General features: G+C 22.5%; 1 protein-coding gene across 1 annotated transcript in view; it reads right to left on the bottom strand.

The window, feature by feature from the left end:
• Positions 1–23,823, bottom strand: part of LOC105361402 (uncharacterized) — a 102,347-nt gene that overhangs the window by 24,139 nt on the left and 54,385 nt on the right. Inside the window, exons 7-9 of the mRNA XM_011498566.1 lie at positions 5,090–5,154; positions 4,172–4,331; positions 398–540 (exon numbers count right to left, since the gene is read on the bottom strand). Of these exons, the coding sequence (XP_011496868.1) occupies positions 398–540; positions 4,172–4,331; positions 5,090–5,154 (368 nt within the window). The remainder of the gene's footprint in view (positions 1–397; positions 541–4,171; positions 4,332–5,089; positions 5,155–23,823) is intronic.

The following is a 23,823-nucleotide window of genomic DNA, read 5'->3' on the forward strand; positions in this document are numbered from 1 at the left end:
ATTAAATATTAAATAGACAATGCATTTATTTAATGAAATTTTATACAATAGTGTAAAATAAATATTATTTGAGATTATTTGTAAATTTTATTTTATAGAAGTATTTCAATTTTTTTTAGTTATTTCCCGATTATTTAAAATCGTCTTAATTGTATTCTTATTATTACAATGTTCAAATCTTGTAATAATATTTTAATATTAATTTATTTCAGAACGTTTATAAAATTTATATAAATACTTATTTACTTCATTGATAATTAAGATTAAGAAAATTTATTGACGATTATTAACAAATTTTTTATCGATAAAATTAAAAAGCTAAAAACAAGAACAATACAAATATCATTAGAAGTGATGTACTACCATTTAAATGGTTTGAAGTAATAAAATATATTACCTGGTTGCTTTAGTCACATTTACAAGCATATTATCTTTGTACCAAAAAAATTTCAAGTCGGAACTTCCCACAGCTACGCAGGTAACAATAAATTGATCACCCAGCTGAACTTGATGTTCGTTCACTTGATTGATTCTTAAACTCTAAACAAATTAAATTTAAATTTAGTATTATTTTAATTTTAATTTTTTTCAAATTCGAGAAATGAATTAAAATTAAAATAATAGAATTTACATGTTTAATGTTTCATGCATGTACTTGCTATTATTTAATTTAAATATTAGAACACAATATAAAATAAATTCCTAATTTATATCATTTCAGCCTTAAATTAGAGCCTATTTTAGGTTTCACTATTTAATATAAAATATTTTGTTACCTTAAGTTAGTTAATGGTGTGCAAAGTATTAATAGCACAAAAAATTAGGGAGACAAAAAAATTACAGGCACTCATTTAACACCCTCGTAATATATATGATGAACACAATTGAGGAACAAGCTCATAGCTCAAAGTAATTATTCTTTATATATATAATAAATTAAATTTCATAAAATATCCTCAAAGGTAAAAGTAAATTATATTGCAAAGTAATATCAAATATATAAAATTAGTAAAAATTTACATTTTTATTTATTATTATTTAACAATAGTTATTAATAGGAACAGATATAATATTATAATTATTTGTTTGTTTACGCATATAAAATGATTATACATAAAAGATGAATTTTTTAGCTGTAAGAATTAAATCAAGATTTATGGGATAGTTAATAATCCATACTAAAAATTTAAAATCTTTAGTTGTGGAATAGAATAAATCCCTATTTTTATAAATGAATAATTTAATTTGTATATATATTAACAATTATCGAATTAAATTAAATTCTTTACTTTTTTTGAGAATTAAAATAATAATAATAATAATAATAATAAATAATATTGTAATAATAGTCATTAATGCAATATTGTGTATGGATGATATTTACAATGTAGTAGATTTATTATAAATACGTACATCATCTTCATAGTTTCCATGAATTATAAAATCAATTATAAATTAAATGGAAAGACTAAAAGATATACGGAATTTGGGTCACAATCTTATAACATCAGTAAGTAAAAAGACACATGAGGAAAGTCCTATTTAATATAGATCAATCTCGAATGTGATATCACGTTCAAAAAATGAATTATAACTTAAATTTAAGTGTTATATATTTAGAACAGTATATATATATATATATTCTTATATATATATAAGATAGATTTAGATTAAGATAGATAGATAAAGATTTATTAAATATAGAATATATATATATTCTTATATATATATATATATATATATATATATAAGAAAATAGAAAAAATTGAGTCTTATCATCACTTGACATTCGTCGAAATTAAGAAGAAAGGTAGATATTTATGATCTGAATAGAAATTATGAAGTACACGTAAATTTTATATACGCATTTTTGTTGTAATAAAGTTAAACTATCATTTTTTGTAAATATTACATGTTGCTTTTGCTATTTATTTGTATAAATTGTATTTTATTTATACAATTGAAAAGAATATTAAAGTTATTATGCAAGTGAAACAAAGTGTCGAGAAAAATTAGTTATGGTTAATTGTTTAATATGTATTTGTAAGAACTTTCTTATTACAATTTAAAATAATACAATTTTCATAATAATTGGATATATTAAAAAATAAATACTATTTATTTCTATGATCCTCTGTATAAATATTGTACACCTTAAATCTGAAAAAATGAATGAGTTAGATATTTTTGTTTTAAAATTTAACCTTCCATTTCAAATTATTATAAAAATTTTATAATTTTCGCGTTAGAAGCATTTCATTCAAATGGCAAGAAATACTGATTTATAGAATGAAATATTTAATATATGCGCATTGTTGGTATTAAATAACGTTTTCATATACTTTGTTTTCGTCCAACTTTTCGCAGTTCGTAGCATAACCTTCAACGAGAGGATATGTCCGGGACTTTGTAATCCAAACTAGTGTCTTAGTATAATCCATTTATAGTTATGATGGACTTGGTCCTTCTGATAAGGTATCCAGAATGAATTATGGTATTTATAATTTTCAGAACTTCAAAAACTTTTTCAGTATCATGCTAATGATTCTTAGAGTCGAATATTCTAACTTCAATTTGTGTCTTTTTCGATGTAATAAAATTCAATAATTTTTATTTGAACAGATAGGACAAAAGGATGAATAATTATCTTTGTTTTTGTTTTCTCTACTAGGTAAATTAAATATTTAATATTTATACGATCGATTACTCTTGATAATATTATACTTCAGCATAGACTGAAAAATATGCAGCTTTTTGTCATTGTGCCATACGTATTCTACAAGTTTTACACATTTTTAATTATACTGTTCTACAATTTGCTTTGCAGACTTAAAAATTTATTAACAATATTTATAATTGATATTGATAGTACATAGTTTATTAGTAATAAATTTCTGTATCTTAATCTGAAAAATTCTATCTTATTTTGGAAAATATAAAAAATTCTAGAATTAATACGATATTAAAAGTATCGAAACCTGTAAAATTATAGTGTCTAGCTGAATTCATGCTCTGTTACAGGTATGCATATTGATTTGAGAGTAAAAATTATTATATTGTGTTAAAAACTCAATTTCTTATAATTGAGAAAATTCAATCTCTATATGTCAGAGTTTGAGGCTTTAACCTCAATCCTAATTGTTGAGCACTTTTTAAAATTATGTACTTTCTCAAATATTTATTTTATGATATGATTTGGCATAATGCTATTGTTGCATATAGTTTTAATTCGACTCAATTGCCTAGATTTAGCAATTCATAATTAGGCATTTAATCAAATTTTTGTAAAATTACTCGAAAATAATGTAATATTAATTTCAATCTTTACAATTTTCATATTGCTCACATTCGTTAATCGAATAAAAAAAAAATGTAAATTAAAAAGAAATTTTCGTAAAAGCTGAACGTAAATACAATATAAAAGATTAAATAATTATATTAGAATATAATATTATATATAAAATATAATATAATATAAAGAAAAATATAATAAAATATAATATAAAAATTATATTAGAATACTCGTTTAATAATAAGAATTTATAAAAATTATTATAAATTGTTCTAAAATGAATAATTTAATCACTTCAACTTATGATACCTTAACATATAATATTTTTATATGTAGTAATTAAAATAAATTATTTTTCAAAAAATCAATGATTATAATAAATACCACTTTTTAAATTTTTTACTGTGAAATCCTATAATATGTGTATAGTTGTTAAATGTATTGTTACAAATAAATATTATACAAATTCTCTTAGTTATATTATATTGTTTATATTATTTATATATTTCATATATTTGATATATTTCAACTTTTTGATGAATCATTTTTTGTTTTATTATCTTTAAAGATTATTATTTCAAAGACTAATTTTGAAAGTATTTATATTTTTGTCTATAAATTATATCTATAATTATGAGAAAAAAAATTTACTATTATCCAGCTTATAATTTCTTCCATATCAACAAATGCTAGTTGCTTTAAATTTCATTTTTTAATATATGTTTAGCTTTAATAAATGTAATGAAATTTCATTGCACCGTATATGTATAATAAAAATATAAATAAGCTTATTTAAAATCGACTTAAAAATGTTGTCATGACATTTTTTACCAAGTTCATCTTTTTAAATATTGTCTAAAGTGATAAATTGAAAATTACCTGCAATCGAAGTGCTGGCTTCTGTTGAAAGGTGAAATGTGACGGTTCAAGAAAAAACTGGCCTAGACGTCGGCGGTGTACCAATTTATTGAAGGCACTTCGAATTTTGTCCCCGTCACGCGAATCACCAAAGAAGTGAAAATTCACCTCCAACGCTGGTCTGTCGATACAGAGATTGTAATTTTTAATGGAATTGGATATATGATTTGTCAATTTAGTTGTAGTAAAAAACATTTTATTTAAACTAGTCAGCGTTATGCATATTTGAGTTTTGCTAATATGCTCTATAGAATTTTTTATCTAATAGCATAAGAATTTAGCAACAAATTGAAAGAGTTTACTATTTTTTATGAAAAAAATTTTAATTTATAATCATATAGAAAGAGATTATAATGAAAACTACTTTAGTTTATTTAAATATTATGATGAATTCTTTGCTTTTATTAAAACAATACATTTAATATATAGATTTACTCTTTAATTTAATTTGTAAGTTATAATAAAAATTAATATATGTATATAAAAAGTAATTATAAATAATTGCTTTTACTTACATAATTAATTTTGAATGTACATATAATTTTCATTCCATTAATTACATACATCGAGATTAACAATTTAGTCGTACTGCTTCAATATTCATGTAAATTAAACATAACTGTTTAATTATGTACAATTTATTTGATAAATTTAGTTATTTAAAAAAATAACAGCTTTTTAATGTATAACAATGTATAACAATGTATAGCAACCTTTTTATATGAATAAAATGCATAAAAACACATTTTATTGAAAAAAATATTATGCTTGTAAATCATTTATATATATGCTATATTACTAATTTTTTTATTTATATAAACAAGATTACACCTCCATATTTACAAGCAAAGAATTTTCCAGTCATTTATACCTACTCACGTCATACTCAAGATTTTCAGTTCCTCCAACGATGAAATATTTGATTCCCAAATGTATTTTGCAAGCTATGAAAACAAAATATAATTTTATATCTGATAGTATGTGGATGCTTTTAATAAATTTTAAGGAGAATTTATGAATATTAAATGAAACTGTAAGACTTTTTTCCATATTACAATTCGTTAATTTTTCTATTAAAGACATTCTAATATATATATATATATATATAAGTAAATTGAGAGTGCATTATTTCATTAAAATAAATGATTCGAAAATAATAATAAATTTAGTTGTTATATATATAAACCAAATCCATAAACAGAATAGAATTTATAAAATTAATAAATAAATAGAAGTTTGTTTTTCAAATTTAAATGTTTTGTTTCTATTATAAAATCTTATTCTTCATTTTTTATAAGTCGGATAAATTTTTATCAAAGCATCTAAAATAAAACAAAAATTTTTTTAAACTAGTAAGTGTAGCAAAAAATACTGCCGAGGAAGTTTTTTGCATTACTATGCACATTATGAAATTTTATAAAAGATTTGTGTTTTATAAAATATTTTATTACTTAAAGCATGCAAGACATTATATTTTTGAATATTAAACATTATAATGTTATATTATAGTAAAAATATTTAATATATATTTATTTGTTAAATGTATATTAAGCAACCAATAGTTGTAATTTTTTTTTAAATGTCAATGGTTTTAAAAAATTAGTCAATTAATGAATATTATTGTGATATATTACAATGCTGCTACAAATTTATTAGAGTTTAGCACTGATTCAATTTTAGGATTCATCTTATGTTTTCGTTGTAAAACGAGAAAGGTCTAAAAAAGATGTTTATCGCTTTAGCAATTAATTTTTAATCTTCTATCAATAAAAAGAATTAATCATGTGATTATTAATATCGCATGCACCACTTTTTTAATAGACATAAATTTAACACAAATTAAACATCTATATACGTAAGAAATATAATATAATTATTATAGTAATCAAAATATTTGATATATTATATATTATAAATGATATATATTACATATTTTAAGTATGTACATATATACATATAATAATAATAATAATAATAATAATAATAATAATAATAATAGATAAAATGGCAACTTAAGTACTGAAGTCTTTATATTACTATATAGTTAGACATTATTATTTAATATATATATATATTATATATATATTAAACCCATTTTATTTAATTATTTAACTTTATATTTCAGTATTGATAATACAATAAAATTAATAAATATAATTATTACATTTATTTAATAATTTTTGCAGTGCAGTTTTTGTAGAATGTATATGGTTGTGTTTGATGTCAATTAAAATCAACAAGCTGCTATGGAAATATTTTTATCTTTATTTTTTATATTTTTATAATATTTAATACAATATATACCGTAATCATATATACAATGTAAAGAATGCTGATTTTATTAATGTACTAAATAGTATAGCCCCCGCTCTTGTTGTAGCATAAAGCTGTAATCCGATTTCTCAGTGGCAGATCTTAAGTAGAGCCGGGTCGTCCCTGCTCTCAAGAAGTACTAAACACAAACTGTGTTCGTGCTATTTCACATCAGGACTAAAATCTGTGAGGGTGTGCAACTTTGGCAGAATGTCTGTTTCTCTGTTATCTGTTTCTTTCAGGCGCATTTGTCACGAACGAGTTGAGTCGTACTGTTTTTACAACTTTTTTAAGCATAGATTATTTTATTATATGTGACTATTACAACTGCAAAAATATATGAGAGTATTTTTTGGAGTGAAAACGTATACTTTCTGACATGAAGCTGTAAAATTTTAAATAAGGTATAATTTTTACAAAGTTTAAAAATGTTTTAATTCGGTACATCCTATTTTTTATTAAAAATAAGTCATTAAAATTCTAAAAGTGAATGCATAAAGTGGAGTTTTAAATGACTACAGCATTTAGCCTTTGTGATTCGAGTGATAAGCTGTTTTAATTATTTTGTTCAATGCAATTTTTAAAAGAAGATTAATATTCATTTCAAATGCATTTACTTGAATTATTAATGTTTTTGAAGCATACAAAATCAGAGACTACATGATAAAATCGTAATAATTGAATTAAAAAGAAAACTAAATAGAAGTATTCATATATTGTATATTTGTGTAAAATCGTTAAATTCGTTTTTAAAACTGAAATCATTTATGTCATATAAATTAATTTTTTGTTTTGTTATGTTTCGTTATTATCCAAATTCAAGCAAATTCTTGTTAATCAACAAAATTCTTGTTTTCCAAAAACGATATTGATAATGTAAAATTAATTATAAAGTATTATTACATATATATTACTAATTTAAATTTAAATATTATTGTAATAAATATTACTTATATTTCAACTATTTTTATTTATCAAATAAATTGTTTGTTCAAAAAAATTTAATTCGTTTCATCGTTAAAATGAATAATATAATGAAATTTAATTTTTATTCTTATTTTTATATAAAAAAATCTATCATTTACTTCGAATATATTGCAATGTAAATTTTTATAATTTTACAAAACATTACATAATGTAACGATAGGTGTAATTTTACTTATGAATTGACTTTTACATCGGTACTAGAGCTTAATTATTAAATATCATCCTGCATAATTTGTTACAAATATAAAATCAATAAATTATAATATTTTAAGAAAACAATTTTTCACAGATATTTTGAATATATTTTCAATAGTGCCATATAAAAATTGTTTAAATATTTTCAAAATATTTGCTAATAAAAACAGTTTTTTTTAAATATGATCAAGTGTAAGAGAAAAAATAAAGATTAAATAGATGTTAGAATTTCACGAGTTCAAAATTATTTGGATTTTAATAACAAGTAATTAAAAACTTACTTTAATATTTCATATTTTTTTCATTCCAATTTTCTTTTATAATTGATGAACACATTTAAATTTGCGAATACACATAGAAAGAGAATAATTGTAAAATAATTTATATCACGCCTATTGATAAATTTAACTTTTATATTTTTACAATTTAATTTTTTTTTTTTTTTTTGATTAATAATGATATTCATTTGATTTTAACAGTTACATTTTAATATTTATTTTTACCATTTAGTAGCTAGTGATTTTCTATTACGCGTGTTAATTTTTTTATGTTACAAATAAAACAATAATTCTAAATGCTTAAACGTATAAATTAATTAAAGAGAATTCTCATTAGTTTTATCCAAATAACATTACATAGCTTTATCAATATTTTTAAGTTTTTTCAATTCGCAAATTCTTAATTATTGTTTAAGGAGTCTAATTGATTTATCTAATTAAAATTTATTTGTAGACTTTAGATATTACAATAACTTTAGAGCAATAATTTTAAATAATATGCGTTCTGAAAATATCAAAATTGTAACTAAAATATATTTAAATATACTTCATATTTACGCAGAATTAAAAATGAAAATAAACATTATTTGTCTAATATTACCCTCTTTCCCAGTCATAAATTTTGCAGTACAATGCTATTACGAAATAAAGAATTTGAATTATTTACGAGTCGCAGTTTCGACATAAGTATGCTTGAATATTATTTATATAAAGAATCAAAAGAAAAAAAAAAGGCTGTACAATGATAAATTTGACTTCTAAACGTTCTTTAAAAATATTATATACTGGATTTATATGCCTTCATAATATGGTAAATAAATGTGTGAAGCAAAGATTGAGAAAAACATTTGCATCGTAAATGCAAAAACTGCAGTTTCTACACGCGATAATTGAAAGCAGTCATTTTTCGGAACAAGTATGAGTTATTTTCATTACAAATCATTGCTCATCTGATCTGATTATTTGCGGTGTTATTGGTATGCAATTATTGCCTAGGCCTGGATACTTCTCTTAATAGACCATTAAGAAAATTTGTCTTGAAGGCAAGTCTAATATTTCTTCTTAACGCTATCTGCTCGCTAGTGCTTTATAACTCTTACCTGTCAACGTTTTTCATTTGAGCTACTTCGACCTCATAAAAGAGTTTCAGCACTCACAAAGTAGTGTCCAAACCACAAACAAAATTCTCTGTCTTCGTATATCTAATTTATTTCTTTTTCTTCTACTATTACTGTCTCTTGTTTGAACAGAAAAAAAATGTAAGGAATTCGAAGCAGGCTGGCAGTCGGGGAATGATACAGGTTGGTACTGCAATCTGTTTTTATTTCTTCTTTTTCGCTCACAGTATATCCGTATCGCATGAACCGTATATAATGCACACTTTTTCCTCCATTCGTCTGTATTTCTGTTCATTGGCCACTCTCGATTTCTTCGTTTTTTTTTTTTTCACCCAAGAGTTATTTTAAGAATACAAGGCATATTACATGTAGTATTTACATAGCGTCAAGCGCATAATTTGTAAACACAGATAATAACGTATAATCGTAAAGGCGTATACGTAAATGGCAACTGTTAGAAGATCAAGGCATTGTTGCATGGAGGATCGGCTGATCTAATATCGTTAGCGCTTAGCAGACTTTTTCTTTTCATGGACTAACAAGTGCGCACTTAATACTAACGAGAAAAAATAGAGTGGTCGCGATGTTTACCCGGACGCGCACTGATGTATTGTTTGGAAGTAGGACCACCACCGCCTCTTATTGACTTCTATGCAACATCATGGCAAGCGTTTCGAGGTATTTGCGAGCATGTTCTGCGTAAAAATATCTTTTCCATAATCTTGAATTCCGCTGTTAACCGCACTTGGCTATTGTTTAGTTAATTGATTGCAAGACGAAATAACGTAAGTGGCGCGTAGAATTTTTCTTTTAAATAGAAGATATTTTTGTAATAGCCATATAAATTTACAATATGTTTGTTAATTTAGATTTTTCTTTTGAATCCACTGATATACCCATAAAAATTGTGATAATTAAAATAACAATAGGTATTATCAATTAGTGATTATAAGCGGTATCAAAGGATTTTATAATTAATAAATTAATATTCGAAGTCATAATTTTTAGGTTATGAAGTCCGACGGTACTCATGGTAATCGATACGCGTTCAACGACATATCTTTACCTAAAATGGTTATATAATTTCGAAATATCATAATTAGGTAAACCGATTTATTGTAATGTAATAAACATTATGTAAATATTAAATATGAATATAATCTTATTCTTTTAAATACGATATTTTATTGATAATGTAATTAAAATTAATTGCATGAGAAGATAGTGTATGGGAATATGTATATGCGTATGTATATGAATATTCTTGTATAATTTATCTTTCTAATAATCTTAATGTAATTTTGGTAGCTTAATTTTTTAAATTATTTTTAAATATTTAAAACATTATAAATAGTGATTATAAGTTTCAATACATATGATGTAGTGAGATAAATTTATGCTTTATTACATTTCAAAATCTAGTATAATTATATCATTTGTAATAAAATAGTGTTTTGTTTACAATAGTTCCTACTATTTTATTTTCAATTAAAAATTAAAAATTTCTTTTTAGCATTTTATTTAAACGAAATATGCATACAAAATACAGTATTAAACAATGTATTTTTTTTTTTAATTGGCCTATTTTTTCATCATGCAAGATGTAAATATGTAAAGCATCTTATGTAAAATTTTTATAAACTTTTATTTTAAACACAAACGTTTTATATTATTCTGTTTTTACTATTTTACCAATTTTACAATATGATATGACAATTGCATTTTTCTTAGACAATGCTCAACTATTCAATGATAATATGTAATGAATATGTTAGGTAATTTAACTTTTTTTCATTAACTGAAATATACTAAAAACGAAGGAATTTTATAACATTTTTATTCCATTAAAATTTTGACAATTGTACGTATCGCTAAATTCGATGTATTATCTTAAACCGCATATTAATTAAAAATTATTATGGAAATGTTTAATGTTTTAATTATTAAAAAATCTATGAGCAATGTCAATTGCAAAATTGAGCTCTAACATTAAATTTGAATATAATATGTAAATTTTATAGTGAGCAATTATAAATTTAATAGTTTTATTTATTATACAATTAATAATTCTTAAATTTACTTGAATAGGATGAAGTTAAATTAGAATATTTATCGTTATTTGAAATTATTTTAATATTTAATGTGAATTAATAAAAAGTACTTAAAAGGATTTACACACAACAAATTATTCCGTTTTATAGTAGTTAATTGTAACTATAGGTGTTGAATTGTTTCTGTATTTTAAGAAATTATAAGTTTTGTTTGAAATACTTACCAATATTAAGAAAATAATATCTGCGAAGATTCATAAATGTTGCTTTATATTTTTCTTGAATTTATTATAATATTAACCATTATACAATTTAGTTTATAAAAATACATGTGAGTATCCAGCTGATTAAGCTAATGATATAATACTTTTAACTTATGTATTTCTATGTTCAATATTCAAACGTTTTTCTTTTCCAACTTCAGAACAAAATTAAGTATTATCACATTATATAATAGTCAAATAATTATATAATAGTTATAAATATAAAGAAAATTAATATTATTCTATGTGTGTCTAAAACAATAAAGTAAATTATTAAATAATATGTTTGATACAAAATATAATAATAAGTTTCGATGCTTATTAAATTCTCGTTTATAACAATGAATATATTTTTTGTATTTTGAAATTAAAGTACAACAGCTTTTATAAAATTAATGAAAAATATATTACATAAAATCTCTGATGTTTATAATGGTGTGTAAGTTTTTTGCAAAAATAAAATTTGTAATTAATCCTTTGTATAATTTGCGAAAGAGTATTTTCAAATGCCATTACAGTTTTGTTTCATAGTAGAAACGAACGATATGGATTATTGATTAAAACTCGCGAAGACTACAGGTAAAAACAGAAGAGCTTTGCAAACTGCATTGCATTTCAATGACTTTTCATTGCGAGAGCGTATAAATTGAGTTCAAATACACCGTGTTGAGAGTATCGATCTGCCCGATTGTACATAAATTAGGTTTAATCTTTTGGTGGCTACACTTCAATAGAACCAGTTGTGCACTTTGATGTTTGTTTAACGTTCAATAGTAATGATATTAAATAGGCCAACGTAAATTACTTAGAGTTTCGTTTATTTTTTCAGATTTATGACTCTTTCTAAATACAATGTAATGAAAACATTTATTTCAAGCGTTTAGTTTCATTCTCGCTAACTAAATTTTAATACATTGGTGTTACATTAGGATACACATATAGGAGATAATGTAATAAGTAATATATAAAGGAAATTTTATAACAAATGTGCAAAGCAAACAAAACTATATTCTTGATAAATTGCGACAATAACATACTACAAAAAAAAGGCTTATAATTTTAAAATTTAACCAAAGTCGGTTTTGTTTTGCAAATTCATAGAACACGAGAAAATATTGATCGTTAGAATATTATAGATTGTAATTGGGATTTGTATATTATGATTATACATGTGAAATTTAAGATGCCACTTACTGGGGCGATTAGTAAATTCCTCGATTACAGAAGTATTCACAGATGTATCTAGATAGAAAGCTGAAGATTCAGGTAGGGAAAAATGAATAGAACTTTTGAAAACTTAGCAATCGTGCGACAAACACCTATTCCAATTCCTTCACACAGTCTTTTGAAGCATTTTTGTATTCTACTGTTTCAATTACATACGTCATTTGGTTTGGAATTGTGGCAATGTGACCGACGATACGCGCATGAATTGTCTTACGATGACGAATCACTAAGTTAAAATTCATGAGTTTTTGGCTAGACACAAAATAGATTAGGCTGCTCATTAGACGAATAGTTATAAAACTTTCGTTTTAAAACTTTATTTCTTATTTCATTTTCGATCACCACTTTCTGCCAATAATTATTAAATTTAACGAAATTGAGGAAGTTAATGAAAATAATAAAGCAAACAAGATATGTGTATTTTAAAACTGTTTTTGTTATTATATTACATATGTAGAACATAATTCCAAATTTTAAACTAATTAAAATTATTCCTATTATATGGATCTTGAATTTGAATAAGAATTATTGAAAAGTCAAAAGTTATGAGAATATCTATATTATTAGTGACAATAATAAAGAAGTCTATAAAATTCATTAAAAATAAGTGGATAATTACTCGTATTATAAAAATTTAAATAAATGTAAATATATTAAAATTATAAATATATAACAATTATAAAATATGTTAAAAAATACTTTACTCGAGTTTTAAATTATTTAATTATATGATCCCTAAAGGTTTAATATCCTATCGTCATTTTAAAATAATTAATTTTTCAGTTTGTCGTAAACAATTATTTATAATTTATGTATTTGTAGGTATATACAATCGTGAAATACTTAAATATTTTTTTTAAATGTGAATTGTCAGCTATTTTATATAATATTACAAAAGTATGGCTGCGAAAATTGTTGTTCAATTTCTTGGTTTGTAAATTGCTGTAACAAAGGTGAGCAGGATTTTCGTATAGCTGTTCAAAAATTCAATATCACGATTTCGAAATATTTTATAATTACCATTTTCGCTGGAATTTGATTTGATCTTCTCTATATTTTCTCTCAGTATGTATCAAAAAATTTGTTAAGATGCCGTCAAAACGATGTATTAGTGTATAAATATTTATATAATATCCAATATGTATAAAATATCGAATATATGTGCACATTGGGTAGATATTTCATGTAATAAAATGATTAATTTTGATTTTATAAATTATTTCTTTATCTAATATGTATCGTATGTAAATCATTTTAAATTCAACTCTTAACATATTTATAAAAAGTCATATTTATTGATAAAAGTGATATTTAGATTGATATTTAGAGGAAATGTATCTTTGAAAATGAATCGAAGATAATATGATTTGAAAATTTTAACAATCTTGTAGATTAAAATTAACATAATTTTAAGTGATAATTATAAATTATTCAAAAGAGTATTTACATTAGTTATCAATAAATTATAATTAAATTGTTTATTCTTATAAACTATTAAAATAATCTTTTAAATAAGAATAAAAACCGAAATATTGAAATAAATTACAATAATTTAAACTTCTATGAGCAATGATAATAGTTTATAAATAATTTGATATTTAATAGAATTTTGAAAAGAAGAATATTTAAAAAATAATCTCAATCTTTTTTAAATTTCTCGTTGCACTTAGAGAAATACAGATGATAATTCCGTGAAAATACTAGGTATCTATGAACAATTAAAATATTTTAATATTATTTTATGTAAATATTAATTTATATTTATTTTCAAAATATCTGATTTTATTACTAATGTGCTTTATTATTGATTAACGTAAAAATTGTTAATTTATAAGTTGTCATATGAATTTAAAAATTTATAAATATTTTAGAAAATACAAATTATAACGAAAACTACAAAAACGAATAACTATAAGAATAATTTGTAACAAAACAATTATAGTATGCAGAGTGGAATTGAAAACAAGAATTTCAGTATTAATTTAAAGAAAAGATTTACTTTTTTCTTTCTAATAGTCTTCGATAATTCTAATAATAATTAAAAATTTCATTGAATAAAATGAGGAATCAATACAAAGTTCGTGAACATTTCTAACTGAACCTTTTACTTTTCTGATTTTATTTAAGAGGATGAATATAAGGTTTATTTAAATATAGTAAGTTTAATAATTAATGGAACAAATTTGTCCTACATTTATATTATTCATATTAATTTTAATAATATAAAAGTAACATATATATTCATAATTGCGATGTAGACATGAAAATATGATATATCTATGTAGCTTTTTTAATTTAAGTCGTTTCATCAAGTCAGAAAAAAGTTTGCAAGCATATATTTTGTAGCGTATTTTACTTTTGAGAAACTTAGTTCAAATAAATATAATTATGTTTAATCGATATTCTCGAAGATAATGACTTATAATAATTTCTCCAAAGTTAGAAAAACAATTATCTTTCGCATTAATTACTTTTATATCTGTTATTTTTAAACATTTATGTTTATTTTTAATTTTTATTATAAATTTGTCGAATTTCTAAATTAAAATAAAATATATTTATAACTCCCAATCACATTTTTAAATTTTCAACTGAATAATTAAAACTTAAAATTAAAATTTGAATATAATATATGTTATAATTATTTATAAAATACTTCATGATTATAAAAATATTTGAAATGGTTGTAGTAGAATTATTTGAAGATATAAAATTGTACTTATAATTTTAGTTGGATTAGCGGCGTAAAATTAATTTTTCAAACAAATCATTATGAAGCAAATTTATTGGAATCAATAAAACTTATTATAACTATTAAACTATTATACTGTATAATATTTAAAAATATTAATTAATATGAGTAATTAAATGGATTTTAAATTTTGTGACAAGTATAATAGTTTATAATTTATAATATAATAACGCTTACATATTTATTATTAAAATTATTGTATTTAATTTTGCCTAAATAGTATTAATTAACTATAAAATAGTTGAGATAAAATGTAAAATAAAGTATCGTAGATATGTAGTTACTTAAAAAATTTTATTTTTATTTAGACGATACCTTTGTATTTGCCCATTTCATTATGGCATATTGATTTGTATAAACATCTGTAATTTGTTTTTATTAATAAATTCCATGTACATCCATAAAATATCAAAAGGAAATTGATTATGAATAGTAATAAAGTATTGTTTAATATAACTAACGAAAATTTGCTGCAGTCAACTACAAAGCATAAAAGCTGAAGGGAATTTTGCAAAGTAAATATTTGTAAATTATTTTTGTTTTATATATTTGTAAATTATGATTAACAATAGTTTAAATAAGATATAGATTATACAAATAATTTAATTAATAAATATGTAAGCGTTAGGTATTTTTACATTTGGTGATGAAAATAGAAAGTTATTGATAAAATTATTAAAACCAGTTTTACAAATTTTACTGCCTCCTTTTTTTACAAAAAAAGGGGGGGGGGAGCTGAATGAAAAATGAAATATCTGTAAATTATTTTACTTACAGTTTTGCACATACTTTAATTTGGAATATTTATATACATTAGACAATGATATATAATATGTTATTTTAAAGCCTTTATCATTTTATTCAGGTAATATAAAAGTCCAAGATTAATAAAGAAAGTAGAGTAGTTTCATTAAAATGTAGTGCTATACTAACTAGAATTCGGATTTCTAAACTTTTTACCCCTAAATTTTAAGGTACACATATTAAAATATCTTCAAGTATTCCTTCTGCAATAATTGAGAAGCTAGAGCAGATTCTCTATTACGGCTTGTCTCCTTAGTAAAATCCATGTGACCTCTTGCATTTTTTATCATTCGTATTTAGATATATATATATACGAGTCATATAAGACGAGTCATGAAAAATCAGAGCTGTTACTATTCATCTGACCTATACATTAAGAATTAAAAGTGTTTTGGGTGGTAGGTGACGGGATTTTCTTTTTGTAACGGTGCTTGTTTTTGCGTACGATCGTTCATTTACTCGCTTGAGACAGCAAGTAAATACGGCAGAAAAGTTTATGTACATCACGGCTTTTTCATTATTTTTTCTTCTTTGAATTTTCATTCTTACTTGGAAATGCTTTTTTATCATGTCAAGGAGTTCCTCGTGCAAATTTATTGCAAGCAGTTCTTTCATTTTGGTTAAAGGTAGAGATGAGAATTGAAGAAAGATAGAGAGGGAGATTATGCAAACAAACGAGAAAACTAGAGCGGTTGTAGGGAATGCACTGACTTGCGCATCACTCTTTTATTCTGAATTTTAATTATGATAAATGTGACTTTCTTTGCTTTGAGTTTTTTCAAGTTTTTCATGCCATCATATACGGGGGTATGTATTTATTTACTTTTTTAAAGATCCGTTTGTATCTATTTTGATGTATTTTATGAAATAAACAATGAATATATATCATTGCAATTACGAATTTGCCCTTGAGTTTTCAGTAACATAACATCATTGAACATTGTCATAAAAATTATCGACACAATCGGGATTGTATGAATTTCGTATAAAGTAAATCTTCATAATTAAAAATTAATATTCTAGAACGTATTTTGTTTCTAAAATGCATTAAGTGTTCGTATTCAAATTTATTATTTAACTGAAATAATATTTGATGAAAAGAAATATTCGTTTTAGTTAGTCATATTTAGCAAGTTCTTCGTTATAAATTTTTCATACATTTTTTATACAGTGTTAATTAATATTTCATTTTTGTCTGTATTCAAAGAAACGTAAAAGTAAATTTCTGAAAATTAAGATATTTCGTGTATTAAAACGCGTAAATTAATTAATTTTTTATTATAATATTAAAATATTATATCTTAATAAATAAATAAATAAATATATATATATATATATACGATAAATTTCAATAAGAAAAAATGATTCATTCATTTTTAATAATTTTTTTCTCTGTCATAAATTTGAAATTTATAGTATTTTGTAGATTGGCTTTTTTTAAGTACACAGAGATATATATATTTAATTATGATGTTGAATTATTATCAAATTGAAAATTACGGGACGAAGTTTTTCAAATATTTTCATAAATTTTCATTTCACAAATTATGTTTAATTAAAATAGAAATATTTTTGACATCTCTAAAGAAAATATAAGCAATTATTGTTTTAATTGGTCAAGCGCTTTGTAATTTTTTCATAATTATAAGCGTCTATTACTAATTTAATTTGTTGATTACTTATGAGATATTCGAAAAAAACTTAATCTAAGTGAATGTAAAGTCCTATCAGTGAATTGCAAGTTGAAATGTTCTACTTCCTGAAGTAGTTACCTTCGTCGACGTTCATTAATGCCCTCCGGAAAGATATTTACATTAGCGAAAAGATGGGAAGGAACGCTAGTGAGTATATTTACTAGTCGTAAGCCGCATTGAGTAAAAATAACATGCAAGTAAAATGTTGTTATTTAAGTTCGTTAAGTATGCTAAAATTTAGAAATTGATGTTTTAGATCGGCATTTGACCGAGAAAGACACAGGCATAATCAGATAAGAACGAAACGAAGGGTAGACACGAAAAGAGAAATATACGGATAGAGATAGTTAATGACGGAAAGAATGAAAAAGGCTTTTAGTGGTGTATTTTAACATTTGCAAAATTTACATTCTTTACCACCCAACAGAATTTCAATGTGAATTTTCTATTGAAATTCCGCTCGAAAAGGAGAATAAAGTATATATACACATGTATGGATTTGGGCATCGGGAAGATAGAAAAGAAGAGGGGTATACTCGGAATCGTTTTTCCGTCGGAATTGAGCCATGGTTTTTCTTTGCGAAAAATGCCGGAATGCAGATAATAAAACAAATACAAAGACAGAAAAATGATAAAATAATAAAAAAGAAGATATGAAATAAGACACAAAGAGAGAAATGAACATTCTGTTCTAACTTAGTAATATAATACAGTCGGAAAAAAATAGTCATGAGTCACAAAAAATAAAAACGTACATAGATATTATACTGAATAACTTGATTCTTCTGTTTAATATTACTTGATTGGCCTAGGTATTTAAATCTGTATAGAAAATAAAATCTGCCGTAGATTGAAATTTTTTTAAGTAAATATAATTTTTGGAATTTTGTATAAGTTAATATGTAATATTTCAACTTTATAAAAGCTAAAAATGATAGTATTAGATTATTATGTTAATTACTCTTTTGAAACATACTCAATAATATAATTACATTATTTTTCGTTTTTTGTTTTTTATTTATTAACAGAAATAGTTTGATTATTATTAAATAATATTATATAATCCAAAGAAATATCTATTTTTAACATTTAAGTATTTTTTAAATTACGTAAATTACTTCTATTATACAATTTTTGTTAATCGATTTTTTGTTTTATTTTAGATTACTACTAAAAAATATGTATTTAAATTTGTCCGAATAGTTTTTTTATTATAAAATGAAAAAATTTTATTATAACAAATTATGCTGTAAAAGTATATGGTTTATAATATTTGCTAAAAATATTGTATTGAATTTTCATATTAATTTATTCCCAGATAATTAATCATACAAAAAATGTAGTATTATATTGTTTTATATAAAATATTAAATATTCACCTATGAGGAACATACTACTAAACTTTAGATTATGTACATTATATGTATTCAAATCGGTAAATAAATGTTCTACAATAATTTCTAATAAAAAATATTATTAAAATTTTATTTATGTAAATCAAATTCTACAAAGTCATAAAGTAGATACGGATAAGATACAGGCAAACTTCAAACTGTCAATGTTTTTAAGCGAGTTATATACGAAAATAAATAATTGATATTAATAGTTAGAATCTATGTAGATACAACTGTAATTAATGTCTCTCTTTTTTTTTAATAATTTATAGCTTACGTAATATTGATTATTATCTGAGTTTTGTACTAATGTAATATTTGGAAATAGTTTTTCATAAAGACACATACTTTATAAACTTAAAATTATATGAATGCTAATCTTATAATATATTCAAACATAAAATAGTAATAGTTAATATGAACTTTAAAAGACGCCTTTAAGTAATCGTATTCCTAGAATAATTGAAATTGTGTTGTAAGTAACTATATGAAATATGTAGTAACTAAAGAGAGTTCATACAATGTCTTACCTGTCAAGCCTTAAATTAGATAACGTGATTACTTGTTTCTTTATTATACTATAGTATTATAGTTCCGCTTAAATAATACATTCCTAGACAATCTATAGCATTTAATTAAGCAGACTGAATTATCTAAACCTTTGTATACAGTTTCCGTTTTGTAATGGATTTACTACGTCACAAAATCTAATTTGATTGCATCAACGGATTAGAAAATCTAATTCATCAGAATACAATACGAATTATATTTAATATATACATATAAAAAAGATAAAAGTGGAGTAAATTTTTCATTTGATTTCTGTAAGCTGGCAATGATTTATAAAAATTGCTTAACATAGATATTATTAATCATTAAAATTTTTTTTCATTCTTTATGATTATTTCAAACTTACATGATATTTACAGCGTTTAATAAGAAAATAAAACTATACTTCTGTATATAACTAATATTCTTTTATATTCAATTATAAAATGGAATAATGTTAATAACATCTCATGATTATTTATAAACATTAATGTAGAAAAGAATTTTTATTTAAGTTCTTAAATTATGAATATATTTGTGTTATTCTGAAAGTCTTATTATTTGTATTTCTATATATAAACTAAGAGTTGTTAGTTCTTTGGGAAATATCTTATTTAAATCATCAAAAAATACAACGAGTGAATTAATAAGACTAAGATAAAGATAGTAAAATACGCAGATCGATTTTATTTTATACTTGAATACATATTTATGTATTTGCACGTGAGTTCGTGTGTGTCTAGATATGTGCATGATCATAGATTTATGCTTATTGGATTCATCACTAAGTACATAAATTAATGTGGGCTATCCAGATTCTTCATGTTTGTCATCAAATAAATCCATGTCCAAATGTGTTCTAGTCACGTTGTCATTGACATTCGTCCACATGGCTCTTGCAGTTGAGTCCTGTATACAGTTGTATTTTTATTCGGCTTGATGGAAGAAGAACGTCGATGGATACTAATGGGATTTGAAGCACTAATAATGACCACCGTAAATTGTCAGATTCTCAGTTTTTCAGAATTTCGCGACACAATTCAGGCAAATTTTGTTGTTAAGCTCCATATTTACCAATGCTTATACAATTTGCTTATAAAATTCATATTTTTCAAATCTTTATTACCATTTTTCGCTTAAGCGGTAAATAGTAATTTGATATTATTATGCGATAACAAAACGATTTCTTTTATGAGGAAATTGGTTTTAATTTAGATTTTTATATTTTTCTACTTTTTCTTATTATTTTGTTCGATAAATATAGTGTCAGTAATTTTATAATTTAAATAATATAAATATATTCGTAATGTTGCAAATTAAACAGTAAAAAATTATTATATTTTATGGTTATGATAATCCAGTTAAATAACTTTAAATATATAATAAGACATAATAGCGTGGGTAGTGAACTTTTCAAGAATGCGTTCATTCGTACGTGTATTATGAAAACATTTATTTAAATCTTATAAATATACATTATTTTAATAATAATGTAATAATTAATATTGTTTAAAAGCACTAATTTTATAATACTATAATTCTAATCTATAATAGTTTTTTACAATCTGATTCACCTTGTATGTTTGTATACGTTGAAAATTGAATAACTATATATTGGGATAAATATAATATAATGTAATTTTTATCTTACATTTCTTTTTTTGAGGAACATATATAATGATTATTTTATATCTTGACTAAAAGGTTATTAATTATAAACAGTTAAGTTCATTTGTATGACTATTGTCTTATTTTTATAATACGTCGATTATAGGTAGTAAATTTAATAAATTTCTAGATTTCTAATTAGATTTTTATGAAATAAAAATTTATCGTTAAATCATTAGAAATAAAATGTAGTATCGTATACAATTTATTAAAAACCATAAATGATAATATCAATCATGAAATGAAATGAAATGAAATAAAAGTATATTGAAGAAAATATGTTCCGCCATTAAAGATGGATTTTTATAAAATAAAATGATTCAAATTGAGAAAAACGTTAAATTAAATATTATCATTGAAACTTTTATTAAAAAATAATTTTAAGTACTTAAAATTGTCAGTATATTGATGTTTACAATAATGAAAATTTCATAATAATTGAAAAATCTCTATTTTCGTGAAAGTTTATCAAACCTATTAATATATGTTTGTTACAATGCAAGCTAGTGAAAAGAAAAATAGAATGAAAAAAATTTAACAAAAGTTCTTGAGTAGATGTTATGTATAAAAAGGACGTAATATTGGACAAACATATATACAGAATACATGCGTTTATAAAAATGATCAAATCTGAAATAAAAAAGATTACAAAGTATTAAAAGATTCTTTTCTTAAATATATTCGTAAGTGTGGATTTCCCAATATATTCAAGTAAAATGATAGAAAAAGTCGTAGTAATATATTAATATATATTAATTTATTATAAATTGCAATTTATTATATATTCAATGGAAATAATAAAACAAAATACAAAAAAAAATATTATAAATATTAAATAATTCTTAATTAATAATATAGCATTTAATATTATTATATAAAAAAATTGTAATACATTAAAAAATATTGTCATTTAAAGTCATCAAATTTAGAAATACTACAATTTACAAAATAAAGAATAAAAATACAGTTAATAAGGCTTCAAACGCTACGCCACTGGATATATTATATATGTTTAAAAAATAGGTTGTTAAACATGCATACGCATATATATATATATATATATATATATGATGTAGTACCGATACATGTTAGGCTTCCATAAATGGCGAATAATATAAACTTAATTTCTGCTTTACAGAATCTCACTGGAGACTTAAATAAATTTAACCAAAACTTAACAAGAAAAATAATTTGCAATTTGTAGGATAAATTAAAAGTGACAAAATGAGGTACTAACAAATAACTTATTCAAATCTTAATACGAGGCAAGCGTAAGAAGACCAAGCATCACAATTATATTATTATTATAGTTTAGTATTACATAATCAATAGAATTACATTATTAGAGATCAGAGCTACAAGAAAGACTGAAGAATTCGATAAGTAAATTTATCAGCTATCTCTCTCTGTCTCTATCTCTGGCATTCTAGTATTAAATGGCATATTAGTATTACAGAAAGGTGGTTTCATTATTCCAGGGTTTACCACCATCATTAGATATTATTCATTAAAAGACGATAACATTATAGGAATGTAATTTATTAGAACCATTTTTAACATTTTTTTGGTTTTATTATAGATATTAAAAAACTTTTATACTTAAAATATAAATTGCAGATTTACATATACGTATATGGAATATTAGATTTTCTCACTATGGTAATGTGAATTATACGTTTTTTTTATTCAATTTAATTTTTTTAAAATGTGAAAAATTACAGAAAAATACATAATGTATATCAATCGCCACTAATTCTTAACATAAATTTATAATAATATTGAGATAATGATAAAGAACAAATATTGTTCCTTTTTTAAATAAATATTTATGTTTTCAAATTATTTCAAAATTTAATTTCTTAGAATCTTAAATTAAAATATAGTACGGACCAGAAAAAGAAAAAAACAGATAGATAAATTACATAAGTATAAAAATTTTAATGGTAAAGTTTGTTTAATTTATAGAATATTCTTACCATGGATTAAATTTATTTTTATTAAATTTAAGTACTATTATTTATATTATTATTATATTGGTAGATACTATTATATTACTATTATGTATTATATGCACAACTTATATAATAAGTATACATAAATAACATTAAAATTTATGAATTAAATAAATGTTAAAGTGTAAAATAAATATTATAATTTTAAATAGATATATGAAAATATTAATTCAAATTATACCTTTTGTAAAAAAGTAATTAAACTGGCTTAGAAATATAACAAGTTTCTAACATTAAATTCTGATAGTTGGATTATTTATAAAGAGATAATATGTCATTAATAGTGAAGTATATATAATATAATTTTA

This window comes from Ceratosolen solmsi, unplaced genomic scaffold (assembly GCF_000503995.2).
Source record: "Ceratosolen solmsi marchali unplaced genomic scaffold, CerSol_1.0 scaffold30, whole genome shotgun sequence".
Lineage (NCBI taxonomy): Eukaryota > Metazoa > Arthropoda > Insecta > Hymenoptera > Agaonidae > Ceratosolen > Ceratosolen solmsi.